The 27,100-nt window shown below is 50.6% G+C and overlaps 1 protein-coding gene across 1 annotated transcript in view; it reads left to right on the top strand.

The window, feature by feature from the left end:
- VPS37B (VPS37B subunit of ESCRT-I) overlaps nucleotides 1–24,994 on the top strand; it is a 31,469-nt gene extending 6,475 nt beyond the window's left edge. Inside the window, exons 2-4 of the mRNA XM_070386264.1 lie at nucleotides 20,256–20,427; nucleotides 21,995–22,077; nucleotides 22,777–24,994. Coding sequence (XP_070242365.1) covers nucleotides 20,256–20,427; nucleotides 21,995–22,077; nucleotides 22,777–23,280 — 759 coding nt within the window. The 3' untranslated portion in view covers nucleotides 23,281–24,994. The remainder of the gene's footprint in view (nucleotides 1–20,255; nucleotides 20,428–21,994; nucleotides 22,078–22,776) is intronic.
- The last annotated feature ends 2,106 nt before the right edge of the window (nucleotides 24,995–27,100 follow it).

The raw sequence follows: 27,100 nt of genomic DNA, 5'->3' as shown, positions 1-27,100 counted from the left end.
GGCACCCTAGCACAGGCCTGGCACATAGGCTGTGCCCAGTTCATGCTCCTGAGTGAGTGGAGCTAGCTGGGCTTTAAGCGAAAGTGAGTAAAAGGAGGGCCCAGAGCAAGCCTGGAGGGGGGGCAGTCCCTGGGGCCGTGGAGCCCGGCAGGGGGACACACACGGCAGTTACGTGGCCTCGTGCAGTGGGCAGTTGACTGTGCGGTTCTGGAGCTCAGGGATACAAATGTGAGAGCTAAGTAACCTCTCCCAAGCACTTGTTGAAATCAAGGCGAACATAAAAGTTTAAAAGGCCATTGGGCTTATCGTCGGTGGGTTGGGAGAAGGAAAGAGGTGCCATGGAGGCGCAAGGAGAAATGGGTCTGATGACTCGACTTTACAGACAAGTCAGCATCCTTTTGAGCTGCTTGTGCTGTACAGACTGGTCAAGAGGAGCCTCAGGACACGTGCAGAATCGAGGTGCTCTTGAGCCCAGTCAGCTCGGTCGTAGATTCGGCTTTATCACAGCGTTTGGCAGGTTGGTGCTCAGGGGATCGTGCCAGGCCACAGTGCCTGGTGTCTGTAACGACCTGTGCGTCAGCCTCTGCTCATGGGTGTGATTGCTGAGGCTCGGAACACGCTGGGGCAAGAGTTCTAGCTGGTTTATCTCCTTCCTCGGCTCCAGGGGGTTTTTACATCCCATCATCATTCAGGAAAACCATCCTACCCAATGGTACAAAGACGGAGGAAAATTCTAGTTTATTCACAGGGAAGAGGGAAAAGAGAGCCATGGGTGGAGCTCTCTGGTCAGTAGGTTACCTTGCAGTGCATGGGGGAAAGCATTTAAACTGTGAGCAATATGGTCCATCGTACCAAAGAGTGTATGTGAAAAGCAGATATTCAGATAGTTGTTACATTACAAGCAGTGCCATAGTTAATGTTCCTTTCCAATCAAATTTTCTATTGTCTCCTAGGTTAGCTAATGGCGCCCTGAGGTTATTTTCATACCGTAGCCCAGGGCCGGCGTTGGCAGGGGGACAGAGTAAGTGCTAATTAACGTTTGCCATCAGAAAGCGGCTTTCCTTAACGCGAGCACAGCTGATGTCGAGGAAGTTTATGCGTTTACTCAACCTTCATGGAGCACCTTGGGGATGTGAAACCACTAAGCCACAGAATTTTCATCTTTGAGGATCGCGCTGGTACACGTAAGCCGATCCCAATGTACCTGACGCAGTAGGGGTGAGGGCACGCCCTAGTGGGAGGGAGACCCGGAGAGCCTTTGCAGGGCTGGGGGTGATCGTCAGGAGTGTTTCCTGGTGATGACTCAGGAGCTGTGATTGCAAAGGTGAGTTAGCCAGGTAAGGAGGGAGAAGGGTTTCCGGGCCCCACAAAGAGAGACACGAAAAAGAAACAGTGGGTGCACAGGACTGTTGCAGGCCTCGCTGGAGGGACCAGGGCAGGGCATGAGAGGACGGGGTCAGAGAGGCCGGTAGAAACCCGATGGTCCCAAGCTTGTGGAAAGGGCTCGGGCTTCACTGTCCAGTCATAGGGAGGGTTTTAAGCCTGGGAGTGGCGCGGTCACACTTGGTGATTCATGCAAATGATTCAGGCAGCCAGAGGAGGATGGATTTGAGGGGGTAAGACCAGAAAGCAGAGGGATCAGTCAGAAGGCTGAAAGAATTTGGAAGAAAAAAATTTTTTTCAGTCAGTCAGAATCTCTTAGCAGGGAACGCTGAACCCAGTGCCCAGTCTGCTGAATCTTGCTTTGCACACAGCTCAGGTAACGATGCGCTTGGTCTTCTCGGCTTGTCAGTGGCAGATTTTTTACAGGGTGTAGGAGATAACTAGTAGACCCGATTATACACCATCAAGAAATAAATGAAGCTGCTCAAAAAATGGAAGATGAGCGGTTAAGCATAGCGGTTGAGACAGGATTTGGGTCGCTGGGAGACTTTGGACAGGGATGAACCTTCCTGAGTATTGGCTTCCCCATCTTTAAAATGGGAGGATTAAGATAGCATCCTTGAGAGACATTTGGAGGATGAAATAAGACGGTGTTTGTAAACTGGAACACCGTGCATGACAGTTTAAGAAATGCCCAGTAAGTAAAGCTTCAGCAGTTGTTAATGAAGTGGTTGGGGCTATTTGATTCGATGGCTTTTGATGGTGATTACATTAAAAGGGTTCCGTGGTGAAGAAATTTGGGGAATCTGGTTAAATAAGAGGGGTTTTATTTTTGCTTTCCTTGTTTGGTTTCTCTCTTACAGCTATTAATAGCATGTATTGCAATATTTCCCACACTTAATCAGTCTGGTGGGGCTAGGTTCCCTGGGGCATACTTCGGCAACTGCTTATTTAAGGTCATAAATGTAGCCATCTGCTTCCGTGGCCCAGGAGTATGTTTTTATCACAGAGGGCTCTATGGTTACTTGATACGACAATTCTGTCCCATCAGAGGCTGTCCTATTTTCATCTCTCTGTTTGAGAAGGCAAGGAAGTCTATATAGTGTATAAAATTTCTGATCCCAATTGATCAAAGCTTTAAAAATTGCATTTTTAACATTCATATTATAGAAAAACTAAAAAATACAGAACTATGAAGAAGAAATACGTAGTCACGTGTGATACCACCACTCAGAGATAAACACTGTTAAACATTTTATATGTTTTCTTTATGTTTTCTGCTACTGGGATAATTTTGCATGTAGTTTTTGTCTTGTTTTTTATCTGTGAAGTTATGCCCTGAACACTTTCTTATTTTTTGTCAGAAGATTCTTCAATGACATGATTTTAGCGACTTATATTTTAATCATGTGGGTATGCTGCAACTTGGACAGCAAGGAGATCCAACTAGTCCATCCTAAAGTAAATCAGTCCTGAATATTCATTGGAAGGACTGATGTCTGACTCTGTGCAACCCCATAGACGGCAGCCCACCAGGCTTCCCCGTCCCTGGGATTCTCCAGGCAAGAACACTGGAGTGGGTTGCCATTTCCTTCTCCAGTACATGAAAGTGAAAAGTGAAAGTGAAGTCGCTCAGTCGTGTCCAACTCTAGCGACCCCATGGACTGCAGCCTACCAGGCTCCTCTGTCCATGGGATTTTCTAGGCAAAAGTACTGGAGTGGGGTGCCATTGCCTTCTCCGGGAAGGACTGATGCTGAAGCTGAAATTCCAATACTTTGGCCACCTGATGGATGGGAAGAATTGATGCATTTGAAAAGACCCTGATGCTGGGAAAGATTGAAGGTGGGAGGAGAAGGGGACGACAGGGGATGGGATGACTGGATGGCATCAGCGACTCAATGGACATGAGTTTGAGTAAACTCCAGGAGTTGGTGATGGTCAGGGAGGCCTGGCGTGCAGCAGTCTGTGGGGTCACAAAGAGTCTGACATGACTGAGCGACTGAACTGATGCTACAATTATGTGACTAGTCCCTTAGGTACTGGGTTTTTGTTTTTGTTTTTTTGCTTTCATAATTTATATTGCAGTTAACATCTTTGAACATAAATCTATTAAAATATCAACACTTAAGAATGACTTATTTTCAAAAAATTATCTGGTGATTCTTTTTGTTAGAAATTTTATTCCCTGTATCAGTTAAAATTGCAGTTTTGTGTGTGTATGAAATTTAAGTAGAATAACTTAGAGTAACTGATTCTCCTTTGACTAATCCCTTTCTCTATCCACAGACTAGAAAAAAAAAAAACCTCGTTATTAGAATAGCATTTTCTCATACTGAACAGAGATGAATAATTTCAGTCATGTGAGAGTAAACGTTATCTAGTGAACTGAACGTTTGAGTCAGGTGTTGGAAGTTCATGTCATGATATATTTTACATGTAAAAGCAAAATCTTCTAAAGATGTAGTCTTAATACACACCCAGATCTTCCTGGAGAGGCGTTTTCTCACCTGCACCTGTGTAAAGACCATCCCAGAAAATTCTCATACATTCTTTCCTTGTAGGTTGTGGTTAAGAGGAGAAGAAGAGGGGAAAACCCCGAAGCTGTCACTAAACAAGTGAACACTTTGGTTGGTTGTGCTGGCAAGGAACTACTAATAAGAAAAGCAAAGTTTAGAAGTTCTGTCTTCCATAGACTGCTTTCTTTTGGGAAAGGGAGGAGGGATCTGGACTTTAAAATTACAGTAGAAGCTATTAGTTGACCTCCCTCCACTTAACTAAAGTGTCCCAGTAATTGGCGCTCTCCAGGCCCTTCATCAGGTACAATGATTGATGCCTCCCCCCATCATGGTCAGATCCCCTGGGCATTTCGGCTCCGACACTGAGTAATTACCCAGAGTCAAGTGTGTTGGCTCTCAGACCTGTTCACTGATTTTATTTGTTATCGTAATCACATGATTTCATTAAATACTATGGCGACTGATGAACCGTGTGTGACAGCTGTAAGCTGGGACTTCCCTGGCTGTCCAAGGGTTGAGACTTTGCCTTCCAATACAGGGCATGAGTGTTCAATCCCTAGTCAGCGAGCTAAGCTCCCACATGCCTCCATGGCCAAAAAGCAAAAACATAAAATAGAAACCCTGTTGTAACGAATTCAATAAAGGCTTTAAATGGTCCACATCAGAAAAATCTTAAAAAAAAAAAACCTGTAAGCTGAGGGCTAACAGGTGATTCACTAGAGGGAAAAAAGCTAGTAAATTAGGTATGGATTTGATAGGGGGAAATTGAAGATTCCAGAAGGATTCTGCTCTCATCTTGCTTGTCCAGTGTCTTTTTTTAAGTTCCCCCACAGAGAGGTTGTGGTCTGGATGAGGAACTTTTGAAACTTGAGCTAGTGGACCTTATTTCTAAGAAAAGACCTTTGCCTTAAATGAAAAACATGGATAAGATCTGTAAAATTCTAAGTGTTTCGTGAGTCACCACTTTAACCAAACTGCTCAGTTAACCAGCAGCTGAGCTGACTGGTTCTGATAGTATGAAATGAGGGCTTCTCTGTTTCCTGGTTCACCTGCAGTGAGGTTCTGATTCCGTAGGAGTAGGGTGGGTCCAGGTGTGACAAGCCCCTTGCTTTTAGGAGATGAGGGTCAGAGACAGGTAACATTGTGGTCTGTTTGGGTCCCATCTTGCCTTCTGCTCCTCACCCCTCTCTGTCTCCACCCTGAGTCCCCAGGAATTGCAAGGCCCCTGATGCCAGGAATAACGCTTGTTGTTGGCACAGCTGTCCACACAAGTCCAGAAAGTGGGGAGATCTTGTTTAGTTTTCCTCTAAATATTAGGAAGTAAGTCTTCTGGGGAAAAAAAAAAAGCCCAACAGAACACCCTGGTATGTTGTGCCTGCCAGAAATAGAAAACAATCAAGTTGTGTGTCGCTGAGACCACTAACTTCTTCCCTGGAGCTAGTTTTTTGCATTTCTGTGTTCATTTTTGCATTTAAAGTGAATAACACTCAATTTTTAAGGTGCGAGCCAGCTCCATGTGGAAAGGATTGGTCGAGTCTGCATCCGTCATCTGCTGCTTTCTAAGGACAGCAAGTTTCTGTCAGCAAGAAGGATTTTGGTATCTGCCATCAGAAATAGCTGTCTTTTTTGGTCTAATACATTCTGTTTGAGTGGTTGTTTTGGTGGAACATTTGATAAGCAGCTGGCAAATGTCCTTTCCCGAGTAGGCTGTAGCCTTGGAGATGGTTTCACACAGCCCACAAGACTGTTGTATTTTAGAACAGTTTCAGAATGTTCTCCAGTTCTTTAACTGTATTTTTTGTTTTTTCAGGTTTTTAATTTTGTTAGCATGTTAAACAGTCCAACTCAGCAGCTGTTAAGTTTTTTCATAAAAACTCAAGGAATACTTGGGTTAAATCAAGCCACATTGGGTTGCGTTTGCAAGTCTCCTCTGGGATATTGTAGGCTTGGATTACAGGCTCCTCCTGAGAGGCTGTCTCTAATTGGAAGACTCTGATAAAGTGATTGCATCACTGGGAACATCTTTTCACTGAATGGAAGATGAATTTGGGTGTTCTGATAACCTTTAGTATTTAAGCCTAAACTCAAGTTGCATACAACTTTGGTGAAATCCACCCTAAACTTAATCAGTGAACTAGATCAAGTATAGCACAGCTAAAGGAAATGAGGTTAACCTGGCTGAATGCACGCTGACCTTTTATCACCTAATCCCTAAGCCTGCTGTGTTTAAAGTCTTAATGCAACCTGAACGTTCCTAGTAGGAAGTACAAAGGCTGAGATTTCTTCCGTTCTGTATCTTTGTATTAAAAATAATTCTCTACCGAATTTTATTTATAGAGGAAAAGATCCAAATCAAAATTAATTTCCCACCAGAAGGAACCAGTATGTCTTTGAGAAGGATCAGTCTGGGTTGGGGGCCCCATGAGTACAGATGGGTCTGGGACATCTTGTTTCAGCAGAGAGCAGGGCAGCTGTCAGGGCCGGGGAGGGTGTCAGCCTGAGAGCCGGCTCGAGGTGTCTCCCACTGGCCGTGAACAACTTGAGCACTGGAAAGATTAATGACGACAGCTGGTTAAAAATCTGTTACCTAATAATGGTACCTCCAGAAAAAAAGCCTACTGGTTGTTTTTAGAGTTTACTGGAGCACTAACTCAGCCTTCTAAAAGTGGTTTTAAAAGTGGAGGGGTGGTGAAATCACACATTCATCCTGCTTTTCCTATATCAGTTATTTCAAATACTCAAACAGATGAGGCAGAATGCTCATAGAGGAATGCAGGCCGATCCATACAGAAGGTGAAATTAAAGAATTTTTAGTAAGTGTAGTTATGGCATTGTAGTTAGAGTTAATAAAAGTTCTTGTGCCATTTTAAGGGTGAAATGATACTATGCCGAGATTTGCTTTAAAATACATTCCCTAAAGTGAGGAGTACAGGCAGATGGAACGCAATCGGTAAATGTTGCTGATTGTCGAACCCGGGAGAATGGCACCCAGGGATTCATTATATTTAGCCTTTGCTTTGCTTTGTGTTTGAAAATATAAAAAAAATAAATAGACATAAATAGGGGAATTTAGATGGTTATTGGCACTTAGAGACGTGGTGGTAGACGTATAGACTGGCCTCTGTGTGGGAGGGTGGATTCTGTGGCACAGTCGATGGCCCGATCATGCAGGAGACGCTGGGGCTGAACATCCTCACGCTGAAGGTTGCAGGTCCGGAGCTCCTTCCCGGAACTTTTGTCTGCGGTGGTCTCTTCAACCTTCCTAAGACTGAATTTCCTTTTTCCCAAGTAAAATGGGAACAGATTTGTCTCACCCTCACCGAGAGGGTTAAATGGAGATAATACGTGACGAGAAGGTGGCACAGCGCCAAGCGTGCAGTGGGTGCTCAGTGAATGTTGGTTGCACATTGAACAGGTGCTGGCGAGTGAAGCTTTCCTGTCACCACCGATAACTCATCTTAAATCTTTAAATTCACATCTGTTTGACTCCCCCCCACCCCCCACTTTTCCTCCCCGGGGCCTTTTATTTGGAGAGCAGATGCAGCCGGGGCTGCAATGCAGAGTGAATGGTGCCCTCTGGAGTTGGGTGGTGTTCAGCTCCCATGGCCTGTCTCCAAGGGGGTCTTGATGCGGAGACTGATGCTCAAGAGGACAGACTGTATTCTGGTTGTCATCTCTCCCAAGCTTGGCACGTAATGGTGCTTCTTAAGTATTTTTTGAATGAATGAATGAAATGAGCCAACCACTGTGTTGAAACATGTTTTGGTGGCTCTCATGATTCGTAGTCTAGGTACTGGAGTTTGTGAGTGACTAAAAAAAAAAAAGATATGTGAAATAAGTGGCTTCAATGGCAACCCACTCCAGTGTTCTTGCCTGGAGAGCCCCAGGGACGGGGGAGCCTGGTGGGCTGCCGTCTATGGGGTCGCACAGAGTCGGACACGACTGAAGCGACTTAGCAGCAGTAGCAGGCCATCACAATCATAACGTTACTCCCACATTTTAATAGGGTTTCCAGGAGGGCTGACTTTGAGCTGAAGAGAAGGGGTTGTGTGAAGCTGGCCGGTGTCTGATGAGTCTGCAGATGCGTGTTGCGTGTCTGATGTCTGCGCCGTGGCAGGGGTTTTTCTTCACCGTCGTCATCTCAGCGTCCTCCCTTTGCGTCTCCCTCCCAAACTGTTACACTCCTGGCACACATAGTTTCGCCTGGTTGTTTGTAATAATGAGCATTTATCTGTGACATTAACTGTTTAAAAATGTATTATAAACATTCAAAGAAGCTAATTTTCAGAACAGTTTGGCAAGGTTTTAACAGCTGACGGGCAGTGGCCCAAGGCCACAGCAGTCAGGAGTCCTCCAGATCAAGCAGGACAAGCATTTAGCGCTAGGTGGTGGTGAGCTGGGTGCCGTGCCACATTCTGGGCAAGGGGGCGTGAACACGACACAGTTCTCTTCAGGGGCCTGATATTCTCATCAGAAGGCTGAGCATGTGCTTTTCCCGAGATGGTGTACATCTCGGGAAAAGCCATTCCACTTCTGTGTGTCGGGCCTTTGGCAAGATGGGGCACTCAGCTTGGGGGGCGGGGATGTAGACCCCCCAGGGCCGGTGAGAGACTGGCCACAGGTGTGCCGTCCCACCTCCAGGCCTGAGGGATGGAGCAGCCTGTGGAGAACGAGGGAAGGAGCAAGAGGGCTGCTTTGGATGAGGGTGGTGGCTGAGGTCACCTACAGCCACCCCAGAGGGAGGGGGCCCAGAGAACCCCTCCTCCTCTCAGGCTCCTCGCACCCTCAGTTCCCATCGCTGAGTCCAGCTGCAACCAGAAGGCACGTGGTGGCTGTGGTTCAGCCAGGCAGCCCCCTGGGACCCAGAGCAGGACGGAGAGTGGATCTCGAGGGGAAATGGAAGTTTCCAGCCCTGGAGTCATTTCCTGTGGACGCCATAACACATCACACAAACTCGGTGGCTTAAAACAAGAAAACTTACACTCTCACAATTCTGGAGGCTGGAAGTCCAAAATCAGGGGTGTCCACGCTCCCTGCAGAGTCTCTAGGGGAGAATCCACGCTTAGCCTCTTCCCACTCCTGGTGTTGCTGGCTCCTTGGCTTGTGGCCGCATCACTCATCCCTGTCTCTGTCTTCTCTTGGCCTTCTCCCCTCTACATCTTCTCCTGTATGTGTTTCCTACAAGGACATTTGTCATTGGATTTCGGACCTCCCACATAATCCAAGGTGATCTCTTTATCTTCAGATCCTTTACTTAATTACATCTGCAAACACCTTTTCCCTGAATCAGGTCACATCCCCAGGCTCCAGGCATTAGAATGTGACATTTCTTCTTGGGGACCACCGTTCAGCCCACACAAGCCCGTCACTCCCGGGAGTTGTGACTCAGTGGTAGTGTTAGCGTGACTTGGTTTCATTTGTCTTCAGTCAGTTGGCGCTCTGTGAGGGCAGGGTCTCTGCCTGCTTGTTCACCCATGTCCATCGCCTACCCTGCCCAGAGCCAGCGTGGAACAGTGCCTCATAAAATGCTTTTTCAGGTGAATGAATAAACAGATAAATAAGCACAGCGAACTGCAACGCAGAGTAAAACCAGAGGTGTGCTCAGTGAGGCCACAGGAAGGAGCCCAGATGTCACTGCATGTTACGGGGAAAGCCAGTTCAGGTGTACCAGCTGGGCCTCTGGCAGGACAGGGGGCACTCGGCTTAGGGGACTCCAGGGGTGTTTAATAAAGGGGTTCTTTACAAGGAGGTAGTGGGTGTAGACCCCCCGGGGCTGGTGCAGTTCACCGTGGGGTCTCACACTTTTAAGTGGATGGATTGAGTGGCGTGTAGGTTATGCCTCATGCTTGGCGATCCGAGAGTGAGAGTGTGGCTTTTTGAGGCCAAAAAGAGGCTGAAAGCCATGGCCAGAGCAGGGGTCTGAGGAGAAGGGGGCGCCAGGCTGGGAGCAGCGTGAGCAAAATTGTTGGCAGGGAGCGTTTTATCTGCCAGACAAGACGTTTGCTCGTTAAATAAAATGGGATCATTGATTGCATAAATACTAGGCCTTCTGAGCGTGGCGGTAAGTAAGAAGGCAGGTGTGTGTTTTAAATATTTACTTATTTACTTTGCCTGGTCAGGCCTTACTGGCCCCACGAGAGAGCTTCGTTGTGGCGCGTGGGCTTCTAGCTGTGACACGGGCTCAGTAGCTGCGGCTCACAGGCTTAGTTGCCCCAGAGCGTGTGGGGTCTTGGTTCCCTGACCAGGGACTGAACCCCCGTCCCCTGCGTTGGAAGGCGAATTCTTAACCACTGGACCACCAGGTTTATCCCAAACCTGTGTTGTTATCTTAGTTCCCAGCACAGATTCTGAGTCCTTCCTGGCTTTTGAGCATTTAAAGGACTTCTAATACGACTAAGGATTTCCATCCATTTCGTTGAAATTTGCTAACATAATTCAATAATGTCATTGACTTTGTTACGATAAGGATTATATAAAGTGGGAGGAAGGACCACTCTGTGAGTATTTTTCCATAAAAAGGTTTAGCTTGGAAACATCAGCAGGTGTACCCACCGAGTGTTCAGGAAGGAGCAGGTGTAGTTGAAGGGGCCGACCAGCCAGCTGGAATCCGAACTTCCCACCGGAGAAGCATCTGGTTTAGAAGATGTGGCCTCACTGCCCCCCGAGCCCTGACCCAGCTCAGGACAGCAGGGCACAGGCCGGTTCCCGGGCTGCCCCCAACGCCTCTCGTCTGTAATACCACTCTTGTCGCCCAGAGGGGAGTTTAGATCTGTTTTCTTTCTTAACCAACTTCATTTTTTACCACACTCCTTCAGATAAATAATGACCTGAGCATCTGAGGTGGCGGGTGGATTCTGTGAGAATGTCCTGTGGTGATGTGTGAGCCCCCACGAGAGGGGAGCACCACTCGGCCTGGACAAGCGCGTGGGAAAGACCTTCGTTGTTTTATTTGCTTTAAACAAAGGCAGCTTCTCTCTCTAGAGCCTCTGCCCCTCTGGTTCTATTAATATCTAACAGCTTTTTTTTTTTTAATTAAAGCATAACTTACTGTAAATTTATACATACTTATTGCAGTGATTCACACATTGTTTACAAGTAGAAAGAGGAAAGTTAAAAAAAAAGTCACACCCTTGAGAGGTCGCTGTAGGCTGCGGCTGACCATCCTTTCCGACAGCCCTGCTCACAGATGAACCGATGGGCAGAAGTCACTGTATAAATCGAACTTAACTGTAAATGCTGCCATCACACATCTCAGTTTTCTTTGATTTTGAACAGAAAAGGAAAAGGAAACTGAAGTGAAACTGAGCAGACATATAAAAATGTTTCGTTACCACAGAGAGATTATTTCCTGAAAAGATTTCTCTATGGTTAAGAAAAAGGATCATGAGAAACCATCAAGAGGTTGGAGAGCCTGTTTTCAATTTCAGGGTCTGTGGCTCTGCGCGGTGGGCCTCTCCCGGTGTCCTCGGGTCTGTAGGACAGGAGGTTGAGAGTTGGATCGTCCCATCACCCAGGGTGCTGCTGCTTCAGCCTTGCCGAGTGTGGCTTGTCCGGTCCCCCGAGTCCTGTCCCCACCTTTGCTTTGCAAATGATAGAACAAGGCTGGCCGCTTCCTCCCAGCTTTCCTCAACTGGGATGATGAAGAGGAACATCAGGGAGGAAGGTCTTTCCCTACCCACGGTTGTATTGGAAGAGCTTTGTCAGAGGCTGAAGAAAGGGGCTTCTCCCCACCTCAGCCACTGTCCTCGCCACCAGTCTCCACAGTACTGCCCACCCCCACCCCAGAGAGCACTGCAGGTGTGCCTTGGAGGCCACTGGAGATTTTCCTGATGTTCATGTAAAAACATCTGAACACTTGGGGATGGAGAGAAAACAGCCAGCTTAACAGTCGTCCCTGCGGGTTGAAGTTTTAGTTTGCCTCCGTGCATCCTGTGTGTGACTTGTAGCCGTGAGTCTGACCTGACTTGGGTCCCAGGAAAATATGCTCTATTCATAGACATACTTTAGGGCAAAGCTGTGAGGCCGGATGCTTTGCTGGATATTGGGATCACCCAGGGGCTTTGAAGACACTCCAGAACTGGTCTGGGTATGGGGATTTGTGAACACCCCCCTTCCCTCCTAGGTGGTTTAGTGGTAAAGAATCTGCCTGCCAGTGCAGGAGATCCAGGAGACGTGGGTTCGATTCCTGGGTTGGCAAGATGCCCTGGAGAAGGAAACGGCAACTCACTCCAGTATTCTTGCTGGAGAATCCTATGGACAGAGGAACCTGGCCGACTTCAGTCCATGGGGTCGCAAAGAGTCAGATATGAATGAGCATGCACACTCCCCATCTGGGGACTCGGTTGACACAGACAGCCCCGCTGTAGGGTAGCCCTTGGAGGTGGTGGCGCTTGACAGTGCTCTGAAGACGGGAAAATTCCTGATCTGATCACCCTTAGATCCAGGCTGAGTGAGACCATCCGCAGAGGGTCTTGGGACCCACAAAGTCTAAAGAGCTCTTTTAAGGGAGCCCATCTGTTGCATAAAGGATTTGGGGCATCAAGCACAGCTCTTTTTTTTTTTTTTTTTTTAACTCTGTGGTTTTTTTACCCACCTCGTTTGCCAGACCTGGCCTCACGTGACTGGCCTTTTAGGGGGTGAGAGCGTCTCCCTGCTTCATTCAGCAGATCCTTGCTGAGTGGCGCTGTGCGCTGGGTGCTTGGCGCACCACGGACGACAGGACCTGTCAATGCTCTAGAGGGGTTGACAGCGAGTGGGGACACGGACATAGTGCTCGCTGACTTTCACTAGAGGTAGGGAAGAAACAAGGCACTGGGACAGGGGGTGGCAGAGAGGACAGTTGGGGGGGCCTCTGTGGACAAGGCGCTAACCTGGGGCTCGTGGGCAGAGCTTGGTTGGCTCTCGGGACTGGCGGGACAGGGTGAGTGAGGGCCAGTCACCCCAGGGCTCAGAGCTCAGGGCACGACGAGTTCTGTTCCATTTTCAGTGATCTGAGGACAGAAACATGCCTGTTCCTCTCAGAGTTTATTACACACAGAGCTGATTGAGTCAGAATGACAGTTTGCCCGGGGAGGTGGGTCTGGACTGTGACCTTGAACCCCTTTGCTCCTTTCTTGTCCATCAGATGAGACCAGTAGGAGCAGAAGATCTCACCAACAGTTTATTTGTATTTTTTGTTTTAAAAAAAAGATGTATGATGTTTTGCCATGCTGGGTCTTCATTGCTGCACTTGGGCTTTCTCTAGTTGCGGTGAGCAGGGGCTACTCTCTCGTTGCTGTGGTTTCTCTAGCTGCCGAGCCCAGGCTCCAGGGTAGGCATGCTCAGTCATCGCGGCACATGGGCTCTGGAGCTTGGGCTCAGTAGTTGTGGCACACAGGCTTGGTTGCTTTGCAGCATGTGGGATCTTCCCAGACCAGGGATTGAACCCATGTCCCCTGCACTGGCCGGCGGATTCTTACCCTGGACCACTAGGGAAGCCCCTATAGATGGGGAAACAGTGGAAACAATGTCAGACTTTATTTTTCGGGGCTCCAAAATTACTGCAGATGGTGACTGCAGCCATGAAATTAAAAGACACTTACTCCTTGGAAGGAAAGTTATGACCAACCTAGATAGCATATTGAAAAGCAGAGACATTACTTTGCCAACAAAGGTCCATCTAGTCAAGGCTATGGTTTTTCCAGTGGTCATGTATGGATGTGAGAGTTGGACTGTGAAGAAAGTTGAGTGCCGAAGAATTGATGCTTTTGAACTGTGGTGTTGGAGAAGCCTCTTGAGAGTCCCTTGGACTGCAAGGAGATCCAAGCAGTCCATTCTGAAGGAGATCAGCCCTGGGATTTCTTTGGAAGGAATGATGCTAAAGCTGAAACTCCAGTACTTTGGCCACCTCATGCGAAGAGTTGACTCATTGGAAAAGACCCTGATGCTGGGAGGGATTGGGGACAGGAGGAGAAGGGGATGACAGAGGATGAGATGGCTGGATGGCATCACTGACTTGATGGACATGAGTCTGAGTGAACTCCGGGAGTTGGTGATGGGCAGGGAGGCCTGGCATGCTGCAGTTCTTGGGGTCGCAAAGAGTCAGACACGACTGAGCGACTGAATTGAACTGAAACTTTAAATTTGGACTTCCGTGGTGGCTCAGATGGTAAAGCATCTGCCTACAATGCTGGAGACCCCGGTTCAATCCCTGGGTCGGGAAGATCTCCTGGAGAAGGGAATGGCACCCCACTCTAGTACTCTTGCCTGGAAAATCCAATGGACGGAGGAGCCTGGTAGGCTATAGTCCATGGGGTCGCAAAGAATCGGACACGACTGAGCCACTTCACTTTCACTTCCCTTCCACACTTTAAATTGAGAGGTGATTGTAGATTCACGTGCAGTTGTAAGAGATAACACAGAGATCCTGTGCGCCCTTTCACCCAGGTTCCCCCAGTGACAGCAAACCAGGCTTTTGACACTGATAACAGAGCAGGGAACCACGGCCATGAGGAGCTTCCTGCTGCCTCTGACAGCTGCGTCCCTCCCCCTAGCCGTGAATCAGTCTCCGTTTCTGTAGTTCTGTCATTTCAGGAAGTGTTGTATGCACTGAATCACGGAGTCTGCGCCCCTGTGAGTTGTATTTCCCCCTGCTCGGCCGAGTGGCGCGGGTCTTCACCCGGGCGTCCATGTGTCTCGGCAGCTTGTCCTCTCCCAGGGCTGCGCCCCGCTCCTGCTGTGGGTGGCGGCTGTGATGAAGCCCTTCGCCTGCTGAAGGACACCTGGGTGGCGTCAAGGTTTTGATTATGTAGCAGGCCATTCTGGTCACTGATGTGTAGGGTTTTTTTGTGAACATAAACTTTCACCTTTCTGGAATAAATGCCAAAGCACACAACTTCTGGATGGTGTGGTAGTTGCCTATTTTGTTTAAAAGGGGTTTCTGAGCTGTTTTCCAGGGTGTACAGTGGTTTATTTTTGTTTTGTTTTTTAAAAAATGTATTTTATTGAAGTACAGTTGGCTTACAGTGTTTCAGGTGCACAGCAAGGTGATTCAGTTACATAAATACACATACGATATTTCTGAAATTATTTTCCATCAGAGGTTATTACAAGATAGCAACTGTAGTTCCCTGTGTTGCACAGTGAACCTTTGTTGCTTGTTGCATATCTGTGTTTTAATCAAAAATCTAGCAGTCTATTCATACTAAGTCAAACAAGTGGAATCAAAATGCCATAATTTTTTTAGTTAGGCAAAAATTCGTAAGTTTTCTAAAATATATGTATTATACATATTTATATGTATACATCAGATATGCAGATGACACCACCCTTATGGCAGAAAGTAAAGAGGAACTAAAAAAGCCTCTTGATGAAGGTGAAAGTGGAGAGTGAAAAAGTTGGCTTAAAGCTCAACATTCAGAAAACGAAGATCATGGCATCTGGTCCCATCACTTCGTGGGAAATAGATGGGGAAAGTGTCAGACTTTATTTTTCTGGGCTCCAAAATCACTGCAGATGGTGACTGCAGCCATGAAATTAAAAGACACTTACTCCTTGGAAGGAAAGTTATGACCAACCTAGATAGCATATTGAAAAGCAGAGACATTACTTTGCCAACAAAGGTCCATCTAGTCAAGGCTATGGTTTTTCCAGTGGTCATGTATGGATGTGAGAGTTGGACTGTGAAGAAGGCTGAGCGCCGAAGAATTGATGCTTTTGAACTGTGGTGTTGGAGAAGACTCTTGAGAGTCCCTTGGACTGCAAGGAGATCCAACCAGTCCATTCTAAAAGGAGATCAGTCCTGGATGTTCTTTGGAAGGAATGATGCTAAAGCTGAAACTCCGGTACTTTGGCCACCTCATGCGAAGAGTTGACTCATTGGAAAAGACTCTTGATGCTGGGAGGGATTGGGGACAGGAGGAGAAGGGGACAACAGAGGATGTGATGGTTGGATGGCATCACTGACTTGTTGTACATGAGTCTGAGTGAACTCCGGGAGTTGGCGATGGACAGGGAGGCCTGGCGTGCTGCAATTCATGGGGTCGCAAAGAGTCGGACACGACTGAGCGACAGAACTGAACTGAACTGATATGTATACAAAAGCTTTTCTACTGCTCTTGATAAAGGCTTAAGAAAGATCATCAAAAAAAAAAAAAGAGATGGAGAAATTGGAAAACATAAACTAAATGATATGGGAGTACTGAATATGAAATAGAAAAAGTGAAACAAACTAGATAAAAGTAAAAGATCATCATGTATTCTGGGTGTTTTTAAACATGACTGCTCATTAGAAACATATCTGGAGCTCTGGAGGAAAAAAAAAGCAATACCTGAGTATTTTAATTTTCCAGAAAATTTCAAGATGATTCTGATATGCATCTGGATTTTAAAAAGTGATTACAGGCTTTCTGTTGGATCCTAGTTTTGGTGATATATAGAGTTCTGTTATTTTTCTATTGACCAGTCATGATACAATGGTATTAAGTGAGTAATAGTTATATAATCACAATAGTAAAAGGTGTTCATCAGTTTTCACAATCAATAGCCAAACAAACAATAAAAGATAATTACAATTGCAAGCCATAATGGGAACATGATTAACAATATAAAATAATTATATACAATTTGTGGGGTCAGGCAGCGATGTGGAAAGTGGAAGTGCATACATCCATGTTTTCATCCACCCAGCAGTCTGTGTCTTTTGGTTGGTGTATTTAATCCATTTACATTTAAGGTAATTATCAATATGTATGATCCTATTACTATTTTCTTAATTGTTTTAGGTTTATTTTCTGTAGGTCTTTGCCTTCTCTTGTGTTTCTTGCCTAGAGAAGTTCCTTTAGCATTTGTTGTAAAGCTGGTTTGGTGGTGCTGAATTCTCTAACTTTTGCTTGTCTGGAAAGCTTTTGATTTCTCCATCAAATCTGAATGCAAGTCTTGCTGGGTAGAGTATTCTTGGTTGTAGGTTTTCCCCTTTCATTACTTTAGATATGTCACGCCATTCCCTTCTGGGTGCAGTTTCTGTTGAGAAGTCAGCTGATAGCCTGATGGGAGTTCCCTTGTTATTTGTCATTTTCCCCTTGTTGCTTTTAATATTTTATCTCTGTCTTTTAATTTTTGTCAGTTTGATTACCATATGTCTCAGGGTGTTCCTTCTTGGGTTTATCCTTCCTGGGACTCTGTACCTCCTGGACTTGGTTGAGGAAGCCCTTTCCCATGTTCAGGAAGTTTTCAGCTATTATCTCTTCAAGTATTTTCTCAGCTCCTTTCTCTTTCTCTCCTCCTTCCGGGACCCCTATAATGTGAATGTTGGTGCGTTTAATGTCCCAGAGGTTTCTTAGGCTGTCTTCATTTCTTATCATCCTTTTTTCTGTATTCTCGGCTGTGACAGTGATCTCCATGATTCTGTCCTCCAGGTCATTTATCCATTCTTCTGCCTCAGTTATTATGCCGTTGATTCCTTCTAGTGCAGTATTCAGCTCTGTTTGTTCTTTAGTTCTTGCAGGTCTTTGGTAAACACTTCTTGCATCTTCTCAATATTTGCCTCCATTCTTTTCCTGAGATCCTGGATCATCTTCACTATCATTATTCTGAATTCTTTTTCTGGAAGGTTGCCTATTTCCACCTCATTTAGTTGTTTTTCTGAGATTTTATCTTGTCCCTTCATCTCAGACATCACTTTCTGCTTTTTCATCATGATTAACCTTCTATAACAGGGCTTGTTTTAGGCACTCTGAGACTGTGCTTTTTCTCGCTTCTTCTGTCTGCCCTTTGATGAATAAGGCTAAGAGGCTTGTGTAAGCTTCTTGATGGGAGGGACTGGTGATGGGAAAAACTGGGTCTTGCTTTGGTGGGCAGGGCCTTGCTCAGTAAAGCTTTAATCCAGTTTTCTGCTGATGGGTGTGGCTGCATTCCCTCCCTGCTAGTTGTTTGGCCTGAAGCCACCCAGCCCTGGGGTCTCCAGGCTTTATGGTGGGGTTGATGGTGAATTCCAAGAGGGTTTACGCCGAGGGGGACCCTCCAGTGCCCCCGTCCCCATGGAGCCCCTGCCAAGCCGCCTCCAGGGGCTCCAGCTCTAGCAGGCAGTTTTGGCTCAGTCTCCTGTAGGGGTCACTGCTCCTTTCCTCTGGGTCTTGGTGTGGGCAAAGTTTTGTTTGTGCCCTTCAAGACTGGAGTCTCTGTTTCCCCCGGTTGTCTTGCCAGCCCCCATTTTCCTTGCTGGCTAAAAACAGCAGCAAGAGAGGAGAGTGTTTCTACTGCACAGATTTATAGTGTTGAACTATATTAAGCTATAGGCTTAATTTTCTACTTTAAATTAAATTCTGCTTTAAATTGAGCCTAATCTTGAGGGCCCTGCCCTGTCATCCAGGTGGATCAGTCACTCAGTTGTGTCCGACTCTTTGCAACCCCATGGACTGCAGCATGCCAGGCTTCCCTGTCCATCAGCAACTCCTGGAGCTTTTGCTCAAACTCTTGTCCATCAAGTTGGTGATGCCATCCAACCATCTCATCCTCTGTTGTCCCCTTCTCTTCCCACCTTCAATCTTTCCCAGGATCAGGGTCTTTTCCAATGAGTCACTTCTTCTCATCAGATGGCCAAAGTATTGGAGTTTCAGCATCAGTCCTTCCAATGAATATTCAGGATTGATTTCCTTAAGGATGGACTGGTTGGATCTCCTTGCAGTCTGAGGGACCCTCAAGAGTCTTCTCCAACACCACAGTTCAAAAGCATCAATTCTTCGGCAGCTTAGCTTTCTTTATGGTCCAACTGTCACATCCATACATGGAAAAACCATAGCTTTGACTGTAGGGACCTTTGTTGGTAAAGTAATGTCTCTGCTTTTTAATATGCTATCTAGGTTTGTCATAGCTTTTCTTCCAAGGAGCAAGCATGTTTTAATTTCATGGCTGCAGACCATCTGCAGTGATTTTGGATCCCAAGAAAATAAAGTCTCCCTGTTTCCATTTTTTCTCCATCTATTTGCCATGAAGTGATCTAGGTGGAGAGATGCAGATTAGGTGTCTGCAAAGGAGAGAATCTGGGGAAAATGCTGGGAAAGATTGAAGACAGGAGGAGAAAGGGACGACAGAGAATGAGATGGTTGGATGTCATCACCAACTTGATTGACTTGAGTTTGAGTAAACTCTGGGAGTTGGTGATGGACAGGGAAGCCTGGCGTGCTGCAGTCCATGGGGTTGCAGAGAGTCGGGCACAACTGAGTGACTGAACTGAAGGAGAGGATCATCCCCCCCCACCCCTCAGTGGTCAGGGCCTCCCAAGATCTTTCTTTGTTCTCACACGTGTGTGTGTGCGCGTGTGTGCACACACGTCCGCGTTAAGAACTGTACACAAGCACCAAACGGTATGGCTGGAGGGGGAGGGTCAGAGCCGAGGCAAGGCAGCGAGGAATCTACAGTCAGAGGAGCAGGAGGAAGGAAGTAGCAGCGAAAATAGCCTGGGTGGGGTGGGGTAGGGTGGGGTGTAGACAGTATTACTACGGGGTGGACCACGGGATGGCTGGTGTGGGGCTGAAGGAGCACTTCTGAGCGAGGTCGGGGCAAAGGAGTAGTCTTCACCTCCAGGAGCGAGGGGGCTGCGGGCCGTGGAGGACCGCCCAGCGAGCGAGGGGAAAGGGAACTGGACTAGACGCATGACGCTGCATTTTTGCCTTTTTATTCAGGTGCACTTTTGGGTTATGTTTCCTTAGGACTTCCTCACCTTTTCTCAGACTTCCCACTACCCCTCTCACTGAGGTCCAGCTGGGCTTCTCCACCCCCAGACAGTCCGTCGCCCCCTGGATGCCCAGAACCCCTGGGCGGATAAATCCCCTGCCCCCGTCTCTGGGCCAGCGGCAGTGGTGCACCAGTGACCAGGAGCCCGGCCTCTGCTCAGACGCGGTGGGCGTGGGGACGGAGTAGAACACGGTCCCTGAGCGGGCTCCTTCCCGGGGTCTCGGGCTTTCAGGTTTGGTCTCGGATCCTGGTGACTGAGCCTGAACTGACACCATGCCAGTCCTCCTCTGATAAGACGTGATTCTTCCACTTCTCTAGCGCAGCAGCTTGTTTAAGAAAAGCCTAGCTCTGAATGTTTAGAGCCAGTCACTTCTAAGAGCACAGTGGCAGCAGTAAGGAATTCTGGTCACAGCAAAGCTCTGGGCACGAAAGCCTCGCAGGTCCCAGGACAAAGCCCAGCCTGTGGGCCAGAGGGAGAGGAAATGGCCTTGCTCTTTAAGAACAGACAGCAGTGTTCAAGATTGGGGCTGGAGGTGGGGTGGGGGCAGCCGCCCAGCCAAACATACACTCTTGGTGCCATGGCCCTGGGGATGGCGCTCGGGGGTTAACACGCTGCTTCTCATCACCCTGCATGGTCCTTTCAGACACAGAACGTTCAGCTCAACAAGGAGATGACGCTGGCCAGCAACCGGAGCCTGGCAGAAGGAAACCTCCTCTACCAGCCCCAGCTGGACTCTCGGAAGGCTCGTTTGACCCAGAAATACCAGGAACTCCAGGTGCTCTTTGAAGCCTATCAGATAAAGAAGACCAAGCTAGGTAACTCTTTTAGGGTGATCTTTCAAGAATAAGGAGCTGATGCAAGGGTACATTTTCAAGCTGTTTCACTAACCAGGAAAGAAATGTTATTTAGGGAACAATTTCAGATTAAGACAGTGATCACTGCTGCCAAAAACCATCTGTATATAGGATTGTGTCACCAGTTTAGAGAAAGAGACTTGATTGCCTTTTCAACAAGATTGCACCTTTTCCAAACAGCATAGGAAAAGCAATATTCTGAATTATGATAATGCAACTTATGTTTTATCCTGTGAGGTTGGGCCCTCACAGTTAATGCTGAAAGAGATTGATCACTGGGATACTTTATTTTAATGTCACACTTTAATTTGCAGCCATTATGAAGTGACGCAGGAGTTGACTAGCATTGAGGCCTAAGTAGCTTTCCAGGGAACTCTGAGATTCACAGAAGGTTAAAAAGGGCCTTGGCTGGTGGGGCAGCGTTAGGACGTGGTGCTTCCGCTGCCACGGCCCCAGGTTCAGGTCCTGAGCAGGGAACTAAGACCCCATGTATTGTGCAGCGTGGCCGGATAGAAAGAGAAGGCTAAAAATCACTCTCTGCAGTCACGTTTCAGTACCGTCCAATACCGTGGTCCCTGTATCTCTGTAACTGTAAAAAACGTGTGCTGTAACACGCCTGACCAGACTGAGCAGAGGCGAAAAGACTGGTAACGGTGGTGCTGGCGGGCACGCGGGGCTCTTGCGTTGCTGGGAGGACTGAGAACTGGAGATGCTGTTTGTCAGCACCTGGAGTGCAGTGGAGCCGCGCGCTCTGATTCCTGTCTCACTGGTGGGCGTCTCCCCCACAAAAGCGGATGTTCACGTCTACCAAGAGATACATGCAAGAGGGCTCGTTGTAGCTTTATTTGTAAGAGCTAAATTTGGATGCAGTCTAAACACCCATCTCTGGACTGATGGGTAAGTCGTGATACGCAGCTTTTCGTGCCACACGGCGTCAAAAGGCACGAGCTACCCATTCGTGCCGCCACATGGATGGTCTGAGAGACATGTTGAGCGAGAGAGGCCAGCACAGAGCACCCTGTGTGAGTCCACTTGGGTGAAGCTCAGAACCAGGCAGCGTTCCTGGGGAGTGGACGGCAGCACCTCTGGGAGCAGGGCTGGAGCCTCTGCAGACGTTCTGTCTCAGTCTGGGTTGGGGGGCGGTTTATACACATACACTGGAGATGTGTCTACTTTAGGTGTTTATGTAAATCATCCTTCAGAAATCCTAAGGAAGTAACAGGGTGGTTGCAGGCTTATCTTGGGGTGGGTGGTGACATGGCTGCTCTAGCTCGGGCACAGAGCCCCCCCCCTCCACCGACCCCGCTGGTTGCGTGCCCTCCTTCCTCTCCTGCATATTCCCGCGTTCCCTTCTGCTTCTTGGAGAGTCCGCTCACTAGGTGCTCCTCCCGTCTCCTCTCCAGCTAAAGTGCACTCTTTCTTTGAGGGCATGGGGTGGGGCGTGTCGCTCCAAGGGGCTGGGGGCCGAGGTGATCTCTGATGGGGTGCTGGTGCCCCCTGACCCCATCGTGCCTCCTGCTTCTTCCAGATAAACAGTCCAGCAGCGCTTCCTTGGAGACCCTCTTAGCGCTCCTGCAGGCGGAAGGGGCCAAGATTGAGGAAGATACCGAGGTAACTGGCAGCCCCGGGGGACACCCCAGGTTGGGGCAGGCAGGCCTGTGGGCTGAGGAGCGCACCGGGCAGGGGTCCAGGGGAGCAGCGGGGCGGCCAGGTCTTCCCGTGAGGGGCGCGTGCTGCACTGAGACTCAGCACCTGGCCTGTGGGTGCTGGCGGCTGAGTTACCATCTGTCCGAGTCAGCTGGCTGGGCGGAGCCTGTGGGCACGGCCCGCCGAGTACCTGAAGCTCGAGCCTGCTCAGTGATAAGGAAACGAATCGGGGTCAAAAGTTGAGCCGCTGTGGCACACTGGGGCGGGCAGCACGGTGCCAAACTGGGCCGTGTGGTCTGATGACCCACTGGGCAGGGTGGCCCTCGTGGGCACGAGCAGGTTCCTGTCCCGCCGGCCTGCTTGGGGCGAGCGTGTCAGGTCGCAGCCAGCGGAGGGAAGGAAACGCAGGTCTTGGGCCCCGTCGCCTGAAGGCTGCTCTCGCAGGGCCTGCTGCCCGTCCAGTTTGCAGTTCGGGAGGTGGATAGGACCGGCCCTCCTCTCTTCTTGGCCCGTGTCCTGGGTGGGCCACGGTCTGCAGTGAGGAGGGGACGGTTGTGGGGAGGAAGCTCGCCCCGTCTCCCCTTGCCCCGGTCTGTGAGTGGGTCTTCCTCCCCTAACGGCTGACCCGCCCGGCCCATGACCGAGTTTCTCCTGCTCCTTCAGAACATGGCCGAGAAGTTTCTCGATGGAGAACTCCCTCTGGATTCTTTCATCGACGTCTATCAGAGCAAGCGGAAGCTGGCCCACATGCGAAGGGTTAAAATCGAGAAGCTCCAGGAGATGGTGCTGAAGGGGCAGAGACTGCCGCAGGTCCCCGCGCCCGCCCCGCTGCCACCCAGGGTGCCCGAGCCAGCCCCCGCCGCCCCCCTGCCCTACCCTGCCCCGGAGGCCAGTGGGCCCCCCTCCGTGGTTCCTCGGCGCATGCCACCCCTACCGCCTCCGGTGCCTGCAGGACGCTTAGCCACGCCGTTCACCGCCGCCATGGGCTCAGGACAGGCCCTCCCATACCCGGTCGCGCAGTGCCCGCCCCTGCCCCCCCGAGGGGGCCTCCCTGCCCAGCAGGGCTTCTCCACGCAGCAGTTTGTGTCACCACCGTACCCGCCAGCGCTGCCCCAGAGACCCCCGCCCCGGCTGCCCCCGCACCAGCCAGGCTTCATCCTCCAGTGAGCGGCCCTTGTCCTCCCCGGGAGGCTCCCTCGCTGCCTGCCGGCCGGGGCTCCACACACACAGATGGAGACTGTGGGCACCGGCTGCTTTGCCAGGGTCTCTGGTGCCCAGGGCAGGGCGTCCGGCTGGTTTTAGAGCCGTAGGTCAGTGGCGATAGACGTAGAGCCCTGGTTCTGGACACCGAGGCAGCTGTGTGCGAGGGCTCGGCCGGGCGTGGGTGTGGTCGAGCTGGTGTGTGTGCTCAGTATGGTTCCTTGTTCTGTGTTGATGAGCCCCTGAGTTTGGGGGAAAAAAGCCTCCCCCCCCTCTGTTCCCACGTAGGATCATCGTCTTCCTGTTGCAACTTTATTTAATAAGCACGGTTCATCATTTCTTCTTTATTTTCAAGACGGTTCTGTGCATCCCAGCCCGCCATCCACTGCAGCCGCCAGTGGGGGTTGGTCGGGTGAGCCAGCCCGGAAGGTGCTCCCTGGACCTGCATGGGGCGGGCGGTCCTCCCAGTCCCTCCCTCCCCGACCCTGGACGCTTCACAGCCGCCCACAGAGTTTGCACTTGGCCCCCAGCCACGTCCAGAGGCCAGCGAGTCATGGCCGGGTGAGGAGGCGGGTGGGAGCTGGGCTTGGCACACAGAGGCCGTCCCCAGCTGCTGCTCCTCCTCGAGCCAGCCCAGGCTTCTGTGAAGACCTACTCCTCCGGTGTTTTTACTACGTGTGTACTTTTCCTGTTTTATATTGGGGAAGAAAACGTTTTTTTTTTGACACTCACAAGACCATTCAGGGAAACTTTCGGAAAAATGCACATCCAGTTCTGCGCAGGTTGAGATGCAGGTGAAGTGACGCAGTGTCGTTTGGTGCAAGCAGCGCACGGTCGCGCCTGCGGGCCGTGCTGTGCCCGTGCTGTGCCTTAGCTTCACCCGGGGCCTGGGGGGCCGGCCATGCCGGGGGTCTCGTCTGCATCCATTCCTTGTCGTGTTGCAGGTGGCAGGAAAGTCCACCCAGCTTGAACCAGGATACTTACTCGTAGCCAATATTCTCTGCCTCTGGCTGGGCGTGGGGCAGGGGTGCGACGGCCGCCAGCAGCCCCCTCGGCGTGGAGGGGGGCCGACGAGCTCTGAGGCCCTGGCCGCACCCCGGCTTCTCCCGCCCCCCGGGCGCTCGTCTGCATGTGCCATGTGTGCCGGGCTCCCAGGGCCCAGCTGGGGCAGGGAGTTGGGGGTGGTGGTGCCCCCCTCCACCTGCTGATGGAAAAAGCCGTGCTGAGTGGTGGAACTCGGACCCATGACTCGCCAGCAGGCCACAGCCCAGAGGACAGAATCCAGGCAGCGCTCAGACGGGTCTGGCACAGCAGGCCGTGGGCAAAGCCACCACCCTTTGTCCTGGATGACTGTACATTTCTCCTCCTGGACTTGAACTCTGCTGTATCATTAACTGTTTTTAAGAGAACAACTGTACAGGTCGACTTCCTGCCCTGCCAATCAGGTGGGCCTGCCATGTCTGAACCTCGAGAGTGGTGCCGCCACCCCGTACCTCTGCCGTCCACCCCGCTGTTGGGGGTGCCCGCCCCCTGCCAGGGGCACAGCCAAACACGTGAGCTCAGTTGGTGTTGATGGGGGGAAGGGGCCACCAAGCTGGTCTCGCCGTCTCTCCAGGGCCACATCTGAGCTGTGGCTGTAAAGCTGTAAGATCCTTTTTAATAAATAGAGAATTGTTAAGAACAGCCCACCCTTCATTTGCCTGGGGAGCCTTGCGATGTGTCTGGTTCTGGCGTCTCAGCAGTCAGCGTTCCGACAGTGAAGCGGACCAGTAAGGTGGTTGAAGTTCAGACACGGAAGGCCATGGAGGTGCTGAGGTGTCCGCCTGGCCCAGGAGCCCCAGCCCTCACAGCAGCGTTGTTTTTTAATCAGCTTCTCAAGGTACAAGAAGATAGCACGTTCCCTCCTCCCAGAAGGTGCCTTTGGGGTCTGGGCTGCCCTGCCAGCACCTCAGAGCAGGGCACTCAGGGTGCCCTTTGGGTTCAGGCCAGCCAATGGGAGCTCTGGTGAGGACGTTCTCTGCTGATTTCAGGTAGACTAGATCCAGTGGCTGGCCTTCTGCTCCGGAGGCTCGCCCACAGGTGTTCAGAGAGGACCCGTGGCAGCATCGCGTGCTGCTGGAGGGTGGAAAGGGGAACCTCGGGCCGCGGCCCCCAGCTGAGCTGGGCCGCGGCTTCTGTGCCCCCGGGAGGAGCTCTCAGGAGCACGAGGCTGGAGCCGCCCTGCGGAAGCTTCCCCGTCGCTGTCTGCTCAAAACAGATGGCCGCGTTCCTTTCAGGGTGCTGAGGGTGTCCAGACGCTCTGGTTTTCCTGTTGGGGTGGGGGGCTTCTGCTGAGAAAGCAACTTGCTTTTGTTTACAAGAATGTCTGACAGTTTTGTCTTTTCCCAGTGGCTGCTAGGAAGCTTACAGGCAGATCTGTAGTCTACCCCCAGGGGGCTGGAAGTGCGCTTGGCTCCTCACAGCCCCATCTGAGCTCTCCCCCCTCCTCTGGGCCACGCTGCTCAGGACCCGTCCAGGAAGCCCCAGCCCCAGCCCCAGCCAGAGTGGTAGATGGTGTGCTCACTGATGGGGGCTCCATGGAAAGGTGTGTCCGCTGGGATCGTGAGTGTAGTCAGCGCACATGCTTCTGCACTGGTTTGGATTTGGTGCAAGAACCAGGTGCGTCGGTCTGTTGGCTGAAACCGTCTCTCTAGCAGACGAGCAGACGCTGCTCCCTCCCCGTGCCCTTCCAGCTCAAGGAGCCCTTTCTCACCTGACCTCATCCGCCCCTCGCCAACCACCCTGGAGGCCAACCACCCTGGAGGCGGCGGGGCCCCACCTCATGGTCAGGAAACCACAGCCCCAGAGCGGGATGCTTGCAGGAGGCCACAGGGCAGGAGCCACCCAAGGTGACCTGCTTCTCCCCCGACCTGCATCGTCCTTGGGTTCCCCAAGTGCTGGCGACCAGCAGGGAGGGCGCGGTTTCTGAGGCAGCCGGCCAAGGCTGTGCCCAGGGTGCTGCTGGGGAAGGTGGGTGCGGTGCAGCCCACTGCGCTCTGAGGAGCCTCGGCGCCCGGTAAGTTCCCTAAAGACTCCGACTCCGTGTTGCCACTACAGTCAGCTGCAGCCAGGAGTCAGGCTTGCCACCGTGCTCAGACGTGTGACATTCAGGTGAAAGTCTTAACTGCCAGGAATCGGCCTCACCCCTCCCTTTCTGAAAGGGGTACAGCTTCCCACAGCGCTAGGGTAGGGGCCTCTGGCTGGGGCAAACAGGCGCCCCAGAGTCACAGCCCTCCCCTTGGGAAACAAGCCGGACACTTCTTGGCAGAAAAAGCACCAGCAAGGCTTTCTGTAGCCCCAGTGCGCCACTGTACAGACAGTGGGCCCCTTCCCCGCCGAGCGTCCTGGCTGCAGAGGTGAAGCACCAGGCGCGGCTCCTCACGGGGCCAAGGGTGACATCGGTCAGTGCGTTTATTGCCAGGAGGACCGTCAACACAAGGAGACTACACGCAGACCCGGGGTCTCCCCCTTTCCCAGGACGAGGGGTGGGGGGAGCACGTTCATCCAAACACGCCCCTTCCCGGGGAGCCGGAGGTACTTTTGATCCACAGAGTGGGCAGGCGGCTCCTGCTTCTGGGCCTTTTGTGGCTGGGGTGGGGAGGCCTCCCAGAAGGCTGGAAGCCTCCCAGGGGTGGGGGCGGCACAGGGAGGAAGGCGGTGGGCAAGGGGAGAGGGCTCCCGGGCAGGGCTGGCAGATCCGGGGAGCGAAGAACAGGAAGGAGGAGGCTCACCGCAGACTCCAGGAGGG

This window comes from Bos mutus, chromosome 17 (assembly GCF_027580195.1).
Source record: "Bos mutus isolate GX-2022 chromosome 17, NWIPB_WYAK_1.1, whole genome shotgun sequence".
NCBI classification, from domain to species: domain Eukaryota; kingdom Metazoa; phylum Chordata; class Mammalia; order Artiodactyla; family Bovidae; genus Bos; species Bos mutus.
This window is presented reverse-complemented; position numbering and strand designations above follow the sequence as displayed.